This window comes from Calonectris borealis, chromosome 8 (assembly GCF_964195595.1).
Source record: "Calonectris borealis chromosome 8, bCalBor7.hap1.2, whole genome shotgun sequence".
Lineage (NCBI taxonomy): Eukaryota > Metazoa > Chordata > Aves > Procellariiformes > Procellariidae > Calonectris > Calonectris borealis.
Window position 1 is genome coordinate 28440415 of NC_134319.1, and position 18874 is coordinate 28459288.

General features: G+C 35.8%; 1 protein-coding gene across 3 annotated transcripts; it reads right to left on the reverse strand.

Moving 5' to 3' along the window:
* Positions 1 to 149: 149 nt before the first annotated feature.
* RO60 (Ro60, Y RNA binding protein) lies at positions 150 to 18836 on the reverse strand. 3 transcript variants are annotated; one of them, XM_075156566.1, is made up of 10 exons: positions 18582 to 18836; positions 13079 to 13678; positions 12356 to 12576; positions 11959 to 12105; positions 10353 to 10490; positions 9923 to 10039; positions 9055 to 9168; positions 8466 to 8612; positions 7070 to 7148; positions 150 to 6987 (listed from the first exon to the last, which is right to left on the reverse strand). In XM_075156566.1, the coding sequence occupies exons 2-10, from the start codon at positions 13656 to 13658 to the stop codon at positions 6866 to 6868; spliced, it is 1665 nt and encodes a 554-aa protein (XP_075012667.1). In that variant the 5' UTR covers positions 13659 to 13678; positions 18582 to 18836; the 3' UTR covers positions 150 to 6865. The 3 variants fall into 3 exon arrangements, 2 of the variants coding, with proteins under 2 accessions (XP_075012667.1, XP_075012668.1); XM_075156567.1 differs by lacking the exon at positions 18582 to 18836 and adding an exon at positions 16810 to 17263; XR_012674541.1 differs by having other exon boundaries at positions 6873 to 7148; positions 9062 to 9168.
* Between the last annotated feature and the right edge of the window lie 38 nt (positions 18837 to 18874).

Genomic DNA, 18874 nt, shown 5'->3' on the forward strand with positions numbered 1-18874 from the left:
GGGTAGGTAATTGCTCTCATCTTCACTCTGCGTGTCATTCAAGAATATCCTCCTAGGGGAGCCAGACAGCTCGCTGTGACTAAACTGTGCAGCTACAAACTACGTTATGATCAGTCCAACGTTATTATGAAACTTAAGACCAAGTAAAATGGGTCTAATATGCATAGAGTTTATTTAGTACTTAAATTCTACAGTCAGAATGCAGTTTACTAGCGATTTTAACTTGCAGTTAAATGTCTAAAATTCAATAGTTTCAGTACAATGTACATCCAAAGCCAGACCAGGCAATGCCAAGACTCTTGGTTATTTCAAGAAAGTTCATATGCAAGTAGAAAATTATACCCCGTTCTTCAGTAAAAGGGACCATTACACTACTAAAGGTGCACAGTTTAGAATAAAAACATCAGTCAATGAATTTTTACTCACTTCTTTTGAGTAAGACTCCTGTTATTTCCACTACTTTCAGCACTGCATGCACCCAAACTACTTTTTCCGCCACAAGGGAAAAAAGCATCACATTTATCTTCACCTCCAGATAACTAGGACTGCAAGAGTACCATTTAAATTTGACAGCTTCATTTTTGTGATGCGGGTTTGAAATACGTTGAAACCGCATCATTTGTAGAAAGTCTTTAGTATACAGTTGCCCGCACTGTGCATCTTTAACATGTAATGAGCTAATTAAACACACTGGCCTTGTATTTTTATTATTGTGGTTTACTATATTTTGCCAGTTTCATCACTGCCTTATTCAAATTTTGTTTACAAGGCCACACTCACCAAGGTAAACATGCACAAATGTGCATCTCTCCCCTAAATTTATACTTTATAAAGCAATTTATTTTGCACATACAGTGGTAATCAAGTATTCTTTTTCTCTGTGTAGAATTCTTAGGCCAGTTATGTTTTCTCAGAAGGTTAACAATAATTTTGCACCTGAAAGCTGGTAAATCCATCATGTGAAAATAATAGTATGCAAAGGAATTTTTCAAAGACCTGTTCATTTTGTTCCCTGTTTAAAAAGAAGTCCCAATACAGTACTCTAAAATAACCCTTCGAGTTCTAAGTTTCAGAAAGCCCAGGGCATAGTCACTTAAGGCAATATTCTATTCCAACTGTTGAGAAAACATGCTGTATGCCTGCAGATCCAAGTGAGTGCCCGTTTGTTAAAGAAGATATGTTTTAAGGCACTCAAAGGGTTAATTATGTTTCTTTTTAACAATAGTAACGCTCCCTGTCCAAATAGTTTCTCATTAATTTTGTACCATTTCATAGAAAGTAACAGCAAGACAGTGCCTTCGCTATTGGATGGCACAAAGCCATGTTATGTTTAAGTTATTTAAACATGATATGGCGGTTAAAGTGTGGTTCTACTCTAGGAAAAAAAAGGGAGTGACTCAAAAATAGTAACATTTTTTGCTTAGCATTGTCTCCAGGACAAAGCTGTTTATATTAAAATAATGCTTGCCCTGGGATCTGAATGTTAAAAATTATCCACCAGTTACTTACACTTAAGACGCACCTGCTCATCCAGCTTAAATACCATGCTCCTAAGGGGCGTGAGAAGCTGGAAACAAACATCACGTTATTTAACTAAGCAGATAGAGCTGTGAATGCGCCCATCTGTTGCTTCTTTATACAGAATTATTTTTAAAGAGTAGAACTGCACTTTTATAGGAGAATGTAATAGAAAAGACATTTTATTTGTAACTAGTTGTGCTTAACTCTAAGAAGCTGGTAACACTAGGAAAACAGCTATTTATATTCATTATTTGTTAATGAAGCATTTGTAAAAGTTCTCAACATACCACATACATATATGCAAATATATATATTTAAACTTAAATTCAGAATGCAGAAATACCTAAAGAAACCACGCTTTACAGTATCAAAATTAAAAATCTAAATGTAAGCACACATATTTAAAGACACCATACCTTCTGCTGAAATTAGCTAATCTTAAATTTTAGCTCTTAGAGCAGCACATACATAATACACTATCTTAGTGTTTTACCTTTCCCCCCATAACTCTTACTCAGCAATGTTGTACGCTATACTGTATCATGGCAAGATGAAATCTCTACCATTCCAGCAATGCAGTCATTAAAACAGCTTACTTACAGCATATTTGTCCATTATGAACCACTGCAAATAGCAAAATAAACCTATAAACTGATGAAACCCTTAAAAAAAGATTAAAAGCACAAGCAAGACAAATGATTCTTTGCTTAGGTTTACTTCCACTTCCTATTCTTTGAAGTTTTTCTCTAAGCAATGCTGCAAAGCTGCTACACATTTATATGAATTTAAATGTTTCCGTAATTCTGCACGTAACAGCAGCTTGATAATAAATTTAACAGAATGGAAAGCTGCAACTCACTGAACTAATTCTAGAAAAAAGCTTTAAATCTGAAAAGCCAGTTTTAAGCGGTTACTTTATAAAAATAAAGCCATTCACAGGCAGATGTTGGATTTTTGTAAATAAACAATTTTGTCACTGATCTTTACACAAAGTTCTACCAAATATCTGAAAGATACAGTAAATTACATGTTTTATAAGAGATTTATATAATCAAAGGAAAGAAAAAATTTATCCAGTTTTTTAAAATTAAGATAAATACTATTACATCAGTTCTGGTATAAGTTATTTAGCTAAGCTAGCATGCTCAATGACAGCAAGAAGGCAGAAGAACAGAGCCAAAAAAAGGAATGGACGAGAGCTTGTATGTGAAAAGAGATTCAAGTATAGGCCTGAGGTGACAAGGGAGATGGGAAAGGAGAAAAAAGCCAACACTAAAGGAAGGGCAAAGCAAAAAGGTAATACAAGGAACGAAATAAATGGAACCAGTATTTATGCTTGTGGTACGGTGGCTATGAGTTAGGTATGTGATTAAGCAGCACAGCATTTGCAATGGAGAAAAATATTTTCCTAGTGTTTTTACAGACACAGCCATTATTAAAATACATTTCCAAAACTGCTGGTGTGTTTTTTAAGCCAAGAATATATACTTCGTTGAATAGCCTTTTAAAGCCATACCCATTTATGGGCCCCAATTAAACAACAACAATGAAAAAGAACAAGACACACCCCCCGCAATGATTAACAAACAGGTTTAACAGTGTTTTAAGCAGCAAGATATTTTAGGGCCAGTTATTAGAGGCCCTCACATGGTGAGCACTTAGACTGGCCCTGCTGACTTCAGATCTACACCTACTTTTAGACTTCTCTTTTTTAAACACATAGGATTGTAGGTAAAGACCCCATATTTTGCCCGTAATCTAATTCTACAAGCATTTCCTCCTCCTTGCTACAGGTCTAAAATTCCTGACACAAAATCCTGTTTCTTGGCAAAATTATTACTGTCTTTATTCAATTTATTACACAATGTTGATGTATGCATTGCATGATTTTTAAGAAATCTTGAGTGCCTTCTGCCCTCTCCACATTGATTGTATCCCTTCCATTAGGAAACCTGACCTTTGATGTTCATTTATTACAGCCCTTCATTACAGAAGAACGCTGTGCTTCCAACCATTACATCCTTTTCTTCTTTCTTAAAGGTAAAGTGCCTGAACATTATAGTCTTAGACACAACAGTCTAATTCTTAAGAATTGTTAAGGGGGTCACAGTGAAATGGCAGTCAAACTGAAAGCCTATTAATTCTGTTAGATATCAGGAAACTTGCATTCACCCAGTCTACAGCTGCACTCTGCATTTAGACTTTTTTTTTAATTAATGTTTTGAATAAAATTAACTGTCTTTAAACTCGTCCCTGTTCAATTTTTACAGGTAAACTGCAGTGCACAATTGTAGCCCCATTTTTGTTGTTAGTCGAAGTGTTCCTCCAATGCAAACAACGCTATTAACTTGAAAGAGTAAGTGTCTCCTCTTTGGTGAAAGGGTAGGTTATTCATTGTATACTGAACTAACGCTTAAGCTTAGCAACTTTGTCTTAGCTCACTTTTTTTTTTTTTAAACATTACAGTAATTATTGCTTCTTTTCATGTCCAGATATCATTTTGGAAATTATCAGTTTAATAACTAAAGACTAAAATCAGGACAAATTTATGTTATGGCAAATGAGTCATGCTGTCTCCTAAAATTCAGTATATGGTCAGATAAAGAAGATCCAGTCTATGGAAAAGGAGCATGCAGCATCATTCTTCTATGCCCCTTACTGTAAGATAATAACAAAAGCAGACAGAAAACAGTAGAAACAAAGGTCAACACACTATAAAGTTTCAGCTGTCAGCATTTACTTCAGTTTCCCCTCTCCGTGAAAATCTTAGAGGAGGAGCAGATGACAACATGATCTCATTGGTGTCAGTTTTACATCGGATAACCAAACCACTTAGAATATTCTATTTCTAACAAGATTTTTTAGTACAGAAATATGGTAAATATTTAGGAGCATATTATGTACTCCAGCATGGATCACTATCTTTAACATGGTGCATAGCTATCCAGTGTCAATAGATACAGGCAGTTACGTTTTCTATAAGTTCTACTGAAAAGTTCACTTTCACTTACACTCTAGTTCAAGGAATTGTATTTCAAACTGGACTGCTTTCAAAGATGCAAGACTACTATAACCATTCAGTCTGTTAGTAACTAGTCTAATCTTTTACTTGCAGTAAATTTATGCAATTAACTGCACAAAGTTACTTGAAATACCTGTTTAAGTTTTCATTTTATATTTAGCCCAAAATATTTCCTATTACTTCACAAATACTACTCCAAATAAGAAAAATTACTTGCAAAAGATACTTATCTGTTATTTTCAACATCTCTAGCTTAGAAGGAAACACCTAATCAGATGTTTGACTATTGTGTAATTTAAAACACATTACTACCAAAAACAACCCCAAAACATCAGTGCATTTACCTGAAATAATTATCAACACGTATCACGCAAATGAGTTTACTCCCCATATTCATGGTGTTTATTTAGAAAGGAGACTAAAAGTGGTAAGAAATTTTTCATAAGAAATGGCTAATTTTCTTTTTCAAGCTCAGAGTGCTATGTCTCAGCTTTTGTAGGAACACTTGTTTTTTCTAGATGTCACCTGACAAGCTGGTGGCAGTCATGTATTCTTCAAGCATTCTATCAGAGCTGTATCGTAAGAGCAGTGATAATTCCGAAGTAACTACATTCATGTCCACTGAAAGGTAACATTCCTACCATCAGCTCTTTAAGCCATGGTTTTAATGTCAGAAAAGGCTTCCCTCGCTGTTTTGATTTATTCATTAAGGTAGGGTATATGTATGTAGCAGAACACCTTCAGTAACATGTAACCTCACATTTTAGCACCAAAAGAGATATTCATCCTACAGAATGAGAGCTTTGAATTTATAACCAATATGTACGAGGCATAATGAAAAGTGTTACAAGTATCAAAAGTATAATATGAAGTTGAATTTTACATTTAAAAGCTTGAGGTTTAGGCAGAAAAATATGGTCTTACATGTCATTTACCACAACTGGGTTATTTTTATAAATCATAATTATTTTCAAATTATCATCAAAATCACTGTTTAAAATAGCCAGAATTAGCATAAAAGAGGCTGACATACATATGTCTTCAGGGAAATTGTAAAAGCATCACTAAAAAACCTTTCTCATCTTCTAAGATTGTGATCTACTAAAGAGATCTTTTAACTTTCCCCCTATACCCACATATATAAACACACACACACAGAATTAAATACATATACACATGAATTGCTATCAATTCTTGTTCCAAAGTGATAAGATATTCACCAGCTTTCTCCTTATTTACTCACACTCTTACTATCAGACAAAAAAAAAAAATATCCAGTTTCAATCACTTCCTAAACAAGATTTCGAGAACACGAAGCAGGCAACTGTACATTTCATAAAAGTTTTTAAGAATTGGTCACTATAAACTGGAGGTAGTTTTGAAAAATGTTAGCTTGAATTAATTTACGAAATCAGAAGTAATATTAATCTACAAAAAGATTTTAAAAAATGAAATACTCTCCTGTTAGGAAGATTGTTTCTGTATCATTGAATACATCCTTTTGAAGAAAATGTAGCTTTTTGTTTCTGGTTGTTACCACTCAGCTTTCAAGAACAGGCCAAGACACATGCACTTGTTGATCTTCCTCACTGAAAGTGTGCTGATGCTTCCTGAAGTTGTAACGTGGACTGAATGTGGCTTCCCAGCTATTTCCAAGGTCTTTTTCTACTAAAAACAGTTTTTAGAACTTCCTGTAACGCGTATTAATTCTAAAATAGTGCTTCTGAAACTGCATTGTAGAGAAACTGCCCCTCAATTTCTCCAAAAAGAATTACAATTTACTCCTGAAAACCCAGATGATAATCTAGATAGAAAAAGACTAGCATGAGCTCTTCCACTTTCAGTTTTATCAGTATAAAATTTCACTGGGTAACTTTTATACTGCATCACAGTCACATGGTCTCATACGTGCCAGAAAATACTTGTTTTGTAGATTTGAAGTGTAACGATGGAAACTGTTGAACTTTAATAATTTGTTTAAAATACAAAGATTAAAAAAAGCCCAAAGAAAAATCCCTCTAAATGAAGTTGCTGTTAAACTGACATTATTAAAAATACTAAACCCACTTTTTTTCCCTGCGCCATCCTAAGAGTAATTAATCAATTTATTCTTGCAAACAAGCATTCCACAGCAAGGGGTTGGGGGGAGGGAGGGAGAAAATTAAAAATCTCTCAGTATTTATAATCTATTATAAATGAAATTTAATTATGTATTGTGTAACCCTGTAGCTACTTTTAGCAAACTTCCCACTGTTATTTTAAATTGTGTGCAGCAGGAAAAAAGAGAAAAGAGATTTCTCATCTGCTTTTCTTGTTTTCCCTTCACAAAAAGGTAACATTCTGATATGTATATAATGTGCCATATTCTAATAACGTATATTTGGCTGGGAGTTCCCAGAGTGAAGTCTGTTGCCAGCAATGGACCCACTGAGAAGAGCAGATGCCTAGAAAATTAAATCAAATCCAAAGTGAAGTTTCGAATAACATCCAAAGCTCCTGTATCAAAGCCACATATATCCAACATGCCTCTGTCATCTGGATCTGCGATCGTAAAACCATTTGAGGTCATTCCACAAACAATCAGTTTAGCAGGAATACCCATTTTCTAGAGGAAGGACAAAAAAAAAAAAAAAAAAAATCAGAATACACATATACAGTAACTTAAACATGCCAGACGGCCAAATCTTGCTATCTTGCTTGCATAAACCACTGTCTAGGTATACTGATACAAACTAAACATGCTGTAACCGGAATTGTAGACTGCCTGTTAACATCGTACTTAACCTGCAGTAGATATATTTAAATAAATGGAAATAATTACAATGAGGTATATTAGCACAACTTTCCTGTAATACTGAGATAAAATAATCCTAATACTAGGATTATTTCAAATACAAACATTGCATTTGCTATTCTGCAGTTCATTCTGAGAGAAAACTTTCAGTGATAATTATCAAATCATCTAATAGGAGTCAAAGAGTGTGTTTTTGTCTAAGGCAAGGATTTCCAAATGTTGGTTGAACAAATACAACAACTGTGGCGTGGACATTCTGCTAAATGAGCTGAATTTGCAGGTTAGTAATCTGTGAAGTAAAGCAAAGCAAGTGGCATGAAGGCCAGAGTACAGGAACTCTTTGTTTAAAGAACAAATTTAGGAATGGGAGCTAATCTCAACTAAGAAAACCAAAACACAGTGGGCAAGTTAAAGATCTTTGGTATTAATTTCAACTGGGTGGATGTGATATGAAGATTTATGTCCACACATACATGCTTACCAAAAAGCATTTTTTGTAGTTTAAAAAATAATTCCTTTAAAGCATAAAAGATTGTTTGCTGATTAAATAAGTGTTTCTAACAGCAATGTGCTTGGAGAAGGTATTTTTCTTAGCTCTACTTTAAAATTATGAAGCTGCACAGCTTAGAGTAGTCCTTTTACAATATAATGAGCTTTATTCACAAGATACTATCATCTCATCCTATTGACAGGCTTCCTTCCCTACCGGCTTATCTTCATTATTTCATTTAAACTTTGTGGTATCTACTGCTGACATCAAAGTTAAATTTAATTCTGTGAGCCGAATTTCATTCTGTAAGAACTATAAAAAAGTTATTCAATCAATTATATATAGAATGCAGAAATTCATAAATTCCCTGAATACCAAACAAATTTTCATTGATATTGCAGTACACTGAGCAGGATAGGATAATTACAAATCCTTTTAGCAATTCAGTGGTTTTAAATACATGCAATTAGTGCAATATGTGCATTAATTCTGCCTAACTGCAGAATATATCAGTTTTTAACAATATATAATTATTTACTGAAAAAAGCCACAACTAGTTCAGTCTCTAAAACATTTTTAGAGCTGGTATTTATTTTGTACTGTATTCATCAAGTATAAACAGTCAGAAGCATATTTACCTCTCTGTACTCTCTAAGAGTTGTTGCAGGATGAGGATTTCCAGCAAAGGTCTCGTTATCGGTAAATACAACGAAGACATCAGCAGCCGTCTGAGTTTTCTGAGCCCATATCATTGGAAGGGAACAATCAGTGGTACCCATTGGAATCTTAAAAGAAAAAAAAATATACATGGAACATATTAATACTGAATTTAGTAAACCACAGAAAAATTACTTTTTATGTAAGCTTCATGTTTTATCACACACAGAGGCTTCTTTGTAAAACAACAGCTCACTTATTCATTTCATTTCAGTTTTGTCCAGGATTTTCTTTGTTTGTTTTAATATTCTTTTCAAACTATCTCATTGTGACTTAACACTGCCATTCTAAATTGCAATGTTTAATATTCTGCAGTTGAAATAATGACATTTGCTGGACTTTCTCTAAATAAAAGGGAGAAAAAAAATCCAGTGTTTTACTATACACACACGGACTAAACACAGTACTAGAACTGATTACAAAGAAAATACAATGTAACTGCTAAGACTTCTACACTCTGACCTTAGCAACAGCTATTTCCTAATTTTTTTTTTTTTTCTTTTTACATACTTCATACATTTTCACTAATACTTGAGGTAACGTCATATCAGCCGTCACTGGGCAAGGGACCATTTCATGTGAAAAGGCAATAATATGGGAATCCTTCTCAGTACGTGCCACAACCTGAGAAAGAGGAAGACAAAAATAATTTAGTTATATTATTCAGAATTTTTAATGTCTGAATCAAGGCATTCCCTACCAAACAAACAACATGACATATCCTTTTGTATTTAAGTCACCATGGCTCCTCATATGCACTAACACTTCACTCTACGCTTTAAATATTCTGTAATATTACTGCAAATAAACATTGCAAAAATCAGAGCTAAAAAAATGCTCTAATTACTGTAGCTAGAGATACTTCCATATTCCATAAAACACTAAACATTTTTAAACACCAATGAAAGTTCGACTCCTCTATAATATAAATACACAAGAAGCTTTAGAATATCAAATTGAGGGGAAAGTGATTGTGATACAAAGGCCATACTGATAACTCAAACGCACATAAGAATTATTCCAAAATTTCCTAATCCAATCTATATTATTCTATGAACGCTCCTGAAAAAAATTAAAATGTATTTTCTAAGGTAAGGGAAAGGAAATGTATTTTCTAAGCTAAGGTAAGGGAAAAAGCAGCCTTGACCATTTTGATTTATACTGGAAACCAACTTCTTCAAACTGATCTTTCTGAATTTGGTTGCCAGTAGCTTTAAGCATCTGGTCTATCAGTGAGGCACAAGGTCACTTCTTCTGTACCCAAAAAATATTATATATAAGTTTCCTTCTGATTTCTAACCAGTTTTAGAGCGCCTTTATATCAAAAGAGCGGCTCAAGCTGCAAATAGGTATAAATAAAAGAAGTTTAATGCCTCACCATACACATTGCTGCTGCAACTGTGCTAGCATTGAGCACACTGCCCAAAACCTTTTGTGTCATTGATGCACTGACATCAACTGCAAGTAAGAAGCGTTTTCCTGTTGGTTCAACTGTCTAAAAGGAAAAAAAAAAAAAAAAGAAAATAGATACACATAATTAATACATTAATTTTTTCTTTCTTCTTCTGCTTTCAATCCTAGAAGTGGGGCTTTTTGTTATTCTTTCTGGGGTAACATTAGGACAATAACGTTGCCAAAAGTTGAATATATCATGAAGTTTTGATTCTTTGTTTAATAAAATCCCAATTCCTAAGATTTTTGCTATAAAATTTCAAAATTGTTATCCACCCAAACTTTTCTTGATCATTTTATAAGCTTTCAGCAAACAGAATTCTTAAAAAGCTTAACAAATTGAGGAACTATACTACCTTGAAAGCTTTGTAAAACGAGGCATCTAAAGCTTCTAAAATGTCTTCATCAGGACGCCACCAAAGCTTCCCTCTGCTTCCATGTCCAGTTTTATAGGTCTCTAATGCAACCAAAATATGAAATGGATGTATTCTACCCTACAGGCAAAAGAAATCAACAGTAAGTTTTTGAAAACCTGAACTCCTTAAAAAAAAAAAAAAAGTAACAAACTAAAACTAAAAATAAGATCCTACTACAAAAATCTCTGTTTTAGTATATTGTTACTTTAAATCTGTTAAATTTGAAGAGTTCATGCAGTCTTTACACAGCTGTTGCACAAACTGATACTTGTCACTTACTGGTAATGGACCTCATTTTCTTTCCAGAATCCTCCAACGAATTCCAAATGCTATCTTATGCCATCACCAGAATTTTGGTGAAATTTCACAGCTCTATCTATGATTGTCCAGTGCTATTTTCTATCACAGGCTCATAGTAAGAGAAAGTCCCTGTCCTGCTGAGGTGAAAGGAGTTGAGCTAGGAAAAGAACAAACTTCAAACTAATCAGATACAGTAAAACTGGACAAAGAAACTATTTTCAGAATACAGCATTCATTTTCCTCTTACTAAAAGATGACAGTCCAAACATTTTCTTCTTTTTTTGCTTTCCCTACATAAACCATACATAGTGGCTGGCGCATGCTAAGTATTCTAAACCACATCTTTGCTTTACTGATTTATCCACATTTTGTTATCTTTTTCCTCAAGGGGAGTTTCAGTCATTAACCACTACCAGCAGCAAACCTTAGGAAATCTGAATGCCTGTCCATTGCCTTTCTTCCATCACAGAATTGTGCCACCATCTTTGCTCTCCCTTCTCCAGTGCCTCAGTAACTATGTATGATTAAAGAAGAAACCAGAGAAAGGGAAGAGCACTGGGATGGGAAAAAAAGGACATACTGTTGTTGTTCTCAATTCAGCTATGGTCTTGAAGAAGTTAAGTATCCTGATTTTAATCTCCCCAACTAACAAAACTATTAGAAAAAGCCACTTGTCCTCTCTATCTTCCATTAAATTCCTGAAAATTTTGTTCTCCCTTTGGGGAACTCCCTTCTCCCTCTTATTTTCTTACCTCTTTGAAGGATAGTAAAGCAATCTGAAAGGAGAAAGTCTCCTTGTTCCATCTTCTTTTTCCTCTCAGCTGCTATGCTAGTTTCTTCATTCACTTCCTAGGATCTTACACAAGTGACTTCCACTCACTTTTTAAGTTTGTATCGCTGATTCTAAATTACAAGACTCGGAAGCAATGGGTGAACCCAACAGGCAAAGCTTGCCACAGCCCTAATCTAAGAAAAGATCCTAGCTGTCAATATACTTAATTTGTAGAAAAGTTTCAGAAATAGAGGGCAGGGGTGGGATGGGTGGGGTGGGATCAAAAGAGAAATGATAAATACAAGTTTTAAAATAAAGGTGCAGGTATTCCACTGCTGTTTTTTAAAAGAATAAACTACACATTTCCTCCAAAGAACATCCCTTTTATTTTGTAAAGAGGTTGCCTGAAGAAATACAGTTCAGGAAGAGATTAAAAACCACAAAGGCTGGCACTGATTATGAAAAAGTTCTTACCTTTTTTAGCAGTTTCTCATTTCTCAGTCTTTCACATACTATTGCCACTTCTGAACCTCGTGGTTCAAGCACTGAATTTGCTGTCAGCTTTCCTAAATTTCTCAACAATACAGAAATGGACATGTCCTTCAGCAATGCCTTCCAAACCTATAATCAAAGAAAGAGAAGGGAAAAGAAAGATGAGATTCCCAAACTACAGGAACTGACATCTGTACATTAAATAAGTGTATTTTAAAATAAACATACAAGCAATATGAAGATCTTCATTATTTTAAATTAGCTACTTGGGTAAGTAACTTGAAAAACAGCATAAGGGCTATTTTTAATGGAAATCTAGGCTTAAGACTCTGAAAAGAGTTACTCTAAAGAGAATACAAAGCTAATGACGTTTACCTACCTCTTTAGATTTCAGATGGTTTGTCAGGAGATGCTCTCTAACTAGACCATATTCCTCTATTAAATGAGTAACTTCCAATTCATCTTTTGTGCGTTTTACTTTCTCCACAGCCTCCAGATACTTCAAGAGTTTTTCAGTCTCAGCAGAAACTGCTTTGTCTTTATAAGCCTCTTGGACATCTTTCCACCCTTTGGTAATATATTTAGTGACTATAGCAATTCCTATTGAAAAGAAAAATATTTTCCAAGCAGGATTACCATCTTTATATTGGCATTTATCATTCTAGCAAGCAAATGAGCTAGCAGGTTTCATTCTCAGACCTGCCAGCTATAAAAAAGGTCAGCCACACACAACTCAGAGCAGTAGTTTTAATTACTGTATTATTCTCCTTAGAAGTAAGGAGCCCAATGTATTTGAAACCAACAGATCTTCCCAAATAACGAAAAAGTTATTTCGTCATTTGTAAGCAAATAGGAACAAACTGAAAGAATTGTATTATTTTATCTTTGACATAAGGAAGAAAAAGAAGGAACAAACCCTGTTTACCTTGAAGATAAACAGGTGAATTTCTGATATGACCACTCATGTTTTTAAGGTGCAATTTACAGATATCATCACTAAGAAATCATCAGTCTACAAGGGTACTTGGGTTTCCAAAATAGTTCCACAGTAAATATAAAAGGTTTTAAACACAGTATGTTCAGGTAAATAAAAATTTATTACCTTCACTGGCAGGTTTTAGGTGGGACAACCTCAGAAGATCTTTATGAGACCAACCACTTCTTTGTTTATATTTTGTAACTGCTAAAGCAACAGCCATGCCATTCTTTCCATTGTACCAATCTGCAACAGCTTTCCTCAGTGCACGGCCCCACATGCCGCATTTCATGCCCTCCTTCAGATCTTTTTTAAATTGGATGAAAGTAAAGAGATGGGTTGGTATGCAACACACCTCAGGAACAGCTTTAAATGCCGCTTGTTTCGTTTTTGCATCAGAACACTGTGAGCAAATTGCAAGAGCAAAAAGCAGGGGCTCCTGTTTTGCTGCTCTGCCTTCTTGACTAAATGTCTTTATTTCTTGAACAACTTCACAACCTCTGCCCTCTTCAATCAGTCTTATTAAAGCTTCTGCATTTTCAAAGCCCAGCTTCTGCTCCTTGATGTAGTAAGTACCACCTTCCGAACCAAAACACAAGAAACGTTGCAGTCGATTCATATCGGTGACATGCCACACATAACCACTTTCAGAGTTCGGCACCTGCTTTTCATTCAGGAGTTGCACTTGGTTTTCCTCTTCCTCCATTGTTTACACTTCCAAGAGGTCTGTTGAAAGAATAATAAAGTTTATTAAGAGCTATTGTGAAAACCTGATGACTCTACTCTTTTATCACTTCTTAGCAAAGTAAATATATCTTATCTATACACTTGTAATTTTTCCTTCATAAATTTAATAAGAGCATACTCTAAGTGTGCAATAATACATATCAGTTAGAGGAAAAGAAACAAAAAAAATCTCTAAGCTACAATGGTGACAAATTTATTTCCTTAAAACCGACTCAGAACTGCTTAACCCCAATGAGTGGCACACACAAAACATGGCTGGTACTATGCCCTTTTGCCACTAATACATTACACCACTTTCTTAGGTGGATTTTTGAATTGCATGCTAAATTGCTCAAAACTCAGATCTTGCCCGACTCTATTTTGCTGAAGAAGTGGTAATACTGACCAACTGAAGAAACATGATGCCAAAATAAAGAACTAAAATACTGAAAAGCTGTTGAGTCAGAAGACTTTGTGAGAGTTTAAATATGATGGGTTTCAGTGAGGCTTAGACAACAGCTTTTTAACAACTGACAGTATCTCAAGAAAAAATTATCTTTATTACAGGCTCAAATACTCTGCTGTTTCAAGTGAGATCCAAGAAAACAAACAGACGTAACAACAAATTCTGTACTGCTTTATATTTGAGGTTAAGAAGCAAAAAACAGCACAAAAATTCACAATCTTTCAGGTCTTTATATTCATACACTCTTGAGTTGCAAGACAGTGCAGCTATAATATTTGTAGGCAGCAACACTGCTCTTACTTGGAAAACATCTAGCATGGTAAAATTCAAACCGTAACATTTAAACTGAAATAAATGCAGGTGAAATGCAATCAGCAGGGTAAGGGGAAGAAAATTCATCATCATCACTATCTCCAAAACATTACTATGACAACAATAAATTCAGTTCTCTCCGTTCTCACCGAACAATAAAAAGACACTAAATGGCACCAAGAGGTCCTATTTAAAAAAAAAAACACCAATAATCCACTGTATCAAACTGCATATAGATCTTAAAATACGCACACACAAATGACATTTCAAAGAAATCCGCTTAACAATTTTTAAGTATTGCAGATACCTACTTTTGACATGCTTGTTTGGATACTAAAGATAAAAGCCATTTTGCTTCATTTACCAGGATAAGCTAGCAAAAATAACTATCACTAATGTAGAGAGAGATTTTCTCCCCCGGTTTAGGTAAGTAACACACTGATTTACAAACAACTTCCCTACTTCCTCCTTGGTACAGAATTTTCCCTTCCCTGCAAGCGACTAGAAATGTACCCTTCCTCCATTCTTGCCTATCTGCGGTGATGTGCATTGAGAATTAAATAATAAGCAATCATCAGTGCTCCCATTATGTTCTACATGCTGTTAAAATCATAAAAATAGAAGCCATATGCTGATATCTGGTTTAAAAATGCAAGTTTCAGTTAAAAATTAACTAAGAAATATCTTTCATTGTATTATTCAGAGCACCAGTGCTCAGCTCTTTTTCTTAGTGCTTAAATATTCTAGCCATATTTCCTGCCAAACTAATTTAAATACACATCATGGTTGAGCCGACTTTTTCACTGACATCTGAAGCATGCAAATACACTGAAAATAACAAGGATCATATTTGCAATGCATGAATACCGTATCAGTATGTTTTAATGCCTAAATACATTTTATTTCAATACATTTCAATTAGCTGGTTTCATTAAACAGTAGGTAATGTTTCATAATAAACATATAAAATCCAAACAAAATCCTGAAATCACTGTCAGCATCCATTAGTTTATTTATCAGAAAAAATGGTACATGGAAAGATACTGAAAAACACCATTATCTTGAAGCAAAAGTAAGAATGGGAAGCATAAAGGATCATGCATGAGTAACGAGATCTCCACATATATGAAATCTTGAGAATAATTTCTTGTTGCATCTTTCATATCCCTGCTATAATAAGTATTACTACATTAAAATGACACCAATGGGAAAACTTTCAGTTTCCTATGGATTACCAAGACTTAAACTGAACTGGAAGGACCATGCCTTTGGTTAAACAAACATTTATGATCTCACTTTGCTGATTACATTAAAAAATACCAGCACTACTTTGAGTATTTTAGAGTTTTTTCCTACATTGTTCCATTTGCACAGGTTCCATGTGCTATGTCCACTTTACTTTAATTCTCGCTTGGAGAGTCTTGTCCTCACACGCTTAACTTTATAGTCACTAATACAAATTAGCTACCATTGTCATCACCACTCTGAGAATGGGAACAAAACCTAAGTGAAATAATTATAACATTTCTAAAATTACAAATAATATTTATCTGGTTTGAAATCTAAATTTATTTATAAAATACTGTAACACAAGATCAGTATTTCCATCGAAGGTACCATCCTGAAAGGCAAACAGTTCACTACCACATTGTTACATGTGAATATGCAGTGTGATGTTAATTGTATTGTATTAAAGAAGTTCAGAGTAACCGTCAGAGAAAAAAATTCTCCTGCTGCACTTCTCTATTACACCGTATCACAAACCTAACTTACGCATGTTAATAATAGATAATTTTTATGTTTACTTTTATACAGGCTAGGCTTTTGTATGGACTCATAGCACTGAAAAGAGGTATGTGCTAGCATCCATAGGCTTCTGACACAACCGTATTTTAAAAGATGGTAGCATCCATAGCCGCCTGACACAAACCCGTATTTTAAAAGATAGTTGCAAATGTACAATTCTTTTTTTTCTGAAGCTTAGTTCTTTAATTTGCTGTCTTAGGAATATACTATGAGCTACAAAAACAGATGTGTTACGATTTCCACCTGTTGTAAAGCTTCATTTTCACTTAGCCCTCAAAGTCGTCTTCTCAGATGGAACATAGTATTTCACAATGGAATGAATTACCTGCATTACTTATCCCATTGAAAATGCCTACGACAAGTCTTCTGAAACCTTTAATGAAGTTATTAATGCCTTCTGACAAGCAATCTAGGGTGCAAAACAGACTTATCTCAAATGGCTTATTGCTGCCTCAGGGATTTAAAAAGAGCTTCAAACCAGCATAATCTTTTGGATCCTAATACGAATTGTAAATTCTTTAAAATAAATTTATATTTTAAAAATTACCTTTGAAATCTGCAATAGCTGATGCAAACCAGTAATTTCACTACTAAACAGCCACACTAGAAGTATCAAATTTAAGCTTCGCCGGGATCTACTGGAAAAGCACTTATTCAGTATTGAACTACTTAAATCATGTTGGCCATTTCTAACTCCTGTTTTATATATCAACCTTACAAGTTCCCAAAGTTATTGCCTTCCTCTAACCAGTCCCTCTCCACTGCCCAGACCTGAAGCTTATTTTCTCCTTTAACACCTGCACAACACAGACAACTTTCACCCTCACAGATAGATAAATACAAATATGCACTTAACGTATGCTCTACCATAACCCTACTCTTCACCTGCCGAGTTGCAACAGTGAACTTGAATTTAAACACTCATGGAGGATTTATCAGCGATATTCTGGCTCCATGAGCATTTCCAATTTCTGAGCTACCTGAATGCAAACAGCAATGTGAAAAGCCTTGAAAGTCACACACTAGATAATTCATAACGAAAATTGCTGAACTAAAATTCATAGTTGCTCACCATTATTAATGAAAGAGAAAAAACACTAAGGGAATTTTTTTTATATTCCAAACACCATATAAATTAATCTATAAGTAAAATATGGCTTTGAGTGGTCTGAAACAGCCTACACAGCACTTACATCTTGATTGTAAGTCAGTATCTTTACGTTGCTGTACCATTACATGATTGAGTTCTGTAAGTTAGCCTCTGTTATTTCCTATGACTTTTACAATTCACCCCTAGTTTTCCTAAGACATAAAATGTCTTACAGTACAAGTTTCAGGTAAATATGAAAAAAAAAATACAAAAAGCACAAAGCTTTAATAGAACTACAGGTTCTAACTTAAGTTCTTAAATTTAACGGCTATGTTAACAACAATGAATCAGACTTTGTAGTGAAAACGTATGGAATTAAACTTTGACCAAGTCAGATCTTTTATGAAAAAAATGCATTGTCATTTTAAAGACCACACTTCAAATTGGCTTCAAATACTTCAAAACTTTGTTCTATAAGAAATTGCATTCTCCCACTCTGCTCTCAAAATTTTATATAAGCATTAAACTGAAGATTATAAAGAATGTCTTCCAGTTTATTCAGCAGAGAGGCTGACATCACACTGAGCTATAGTTGTAACAAAATACACCTGCACTACAGCAGAGCTCTGACAACACCACCAGCCCTCACACTTCAGAAAATAAGCATCTCTATGTAAACAGGAATGCGAGGAGACCATTTCCCAAGTCACAAATGGCATGATCACCAGTATGACGACAGTACAGGAGATATCAGACTACGGGAACCACATACTTGCTGAAAAAATTCTACTATAGAATTTGCTTAAAAGTCTATTCGCTTAAAAAATTTATTGACTGGAGGGAAAAGGTAGCTCAGCTGACATAGAAGAAAATTATGAGGAAAAAGCGTCTAAAGCTGATACCCGACAACCTGTGAGTTTAGCTGTCCGTTTCTATAAAGATGATAAATGCAAGTAACGGCGAAGCAGCCGCCGAACCCCAAACGACACGCCCGCTAATCCCCTCACGGGGCTTCCAACGCCCAGGTGCCAAGCAGGAGGTGGCCATTTACAGAGGCGGCCTCTCCGGATTCCTCCAGCACCCAACGCCAACCCCGCCGGAGAGGCCCCCCGTTTCCCGCCGGGGCTGACGCAGAGGAGGAGCCCACAGCCCCGCCGCGCCGCGGGCTACCCGGCCGGGGTCAGCCCGCTCCCCCCGCCCTCTGCGCTCCCCCGGGAGGCGCGACTTGCCTGCGAGGCCGCGGCCTGGGAGGGGCCGCGGGGCAGGGCCTGCCCGGGCCAGCGCGGCCTCCGACGCCGAGCAGTGGCGCAGCCCCGGGGAGCTGCGGCGGCTGCCGGGCCGCCGGGCAATAGGGCGGGCAGGGCACCCGGGACGGCGGGCGGCGGCGGAGCCGGCTCCGGGCGCGGGGGGCAGGCAGAGCGGCTCCCGCTCCGGCCGCCGGAGGCTCGGCGACTCCCGCAGCCCAGCCCCGCCCCGCCCCGCCAGCGCCCTGACAGCATCCCCGGGACCCGGATGGGGCCGC

Coding starts and splice junctions, on each gene's coding strand:
- RO60 (XM_075156566.1), bottom strand. CDS start 13,658: ATGGAGGAAGAGGAAAACCAAGTGCAACTCCTGAATGAAAAGCAGGTG. Junction 12,106..12,355: donor ACCATCTGAAATCTAAAGAG/GTAGGTAAACGT, acceptor CTTTGATTATAG/GTTTGGAAGGCATTGCTGAA. Junction 6,988..7,069: donor CGCAGATCCAGATGACAGAG/GCATGTTGGATA, acceptor TTAATTTTCTAG/GCATCTGCTCTTCTCAGTGG.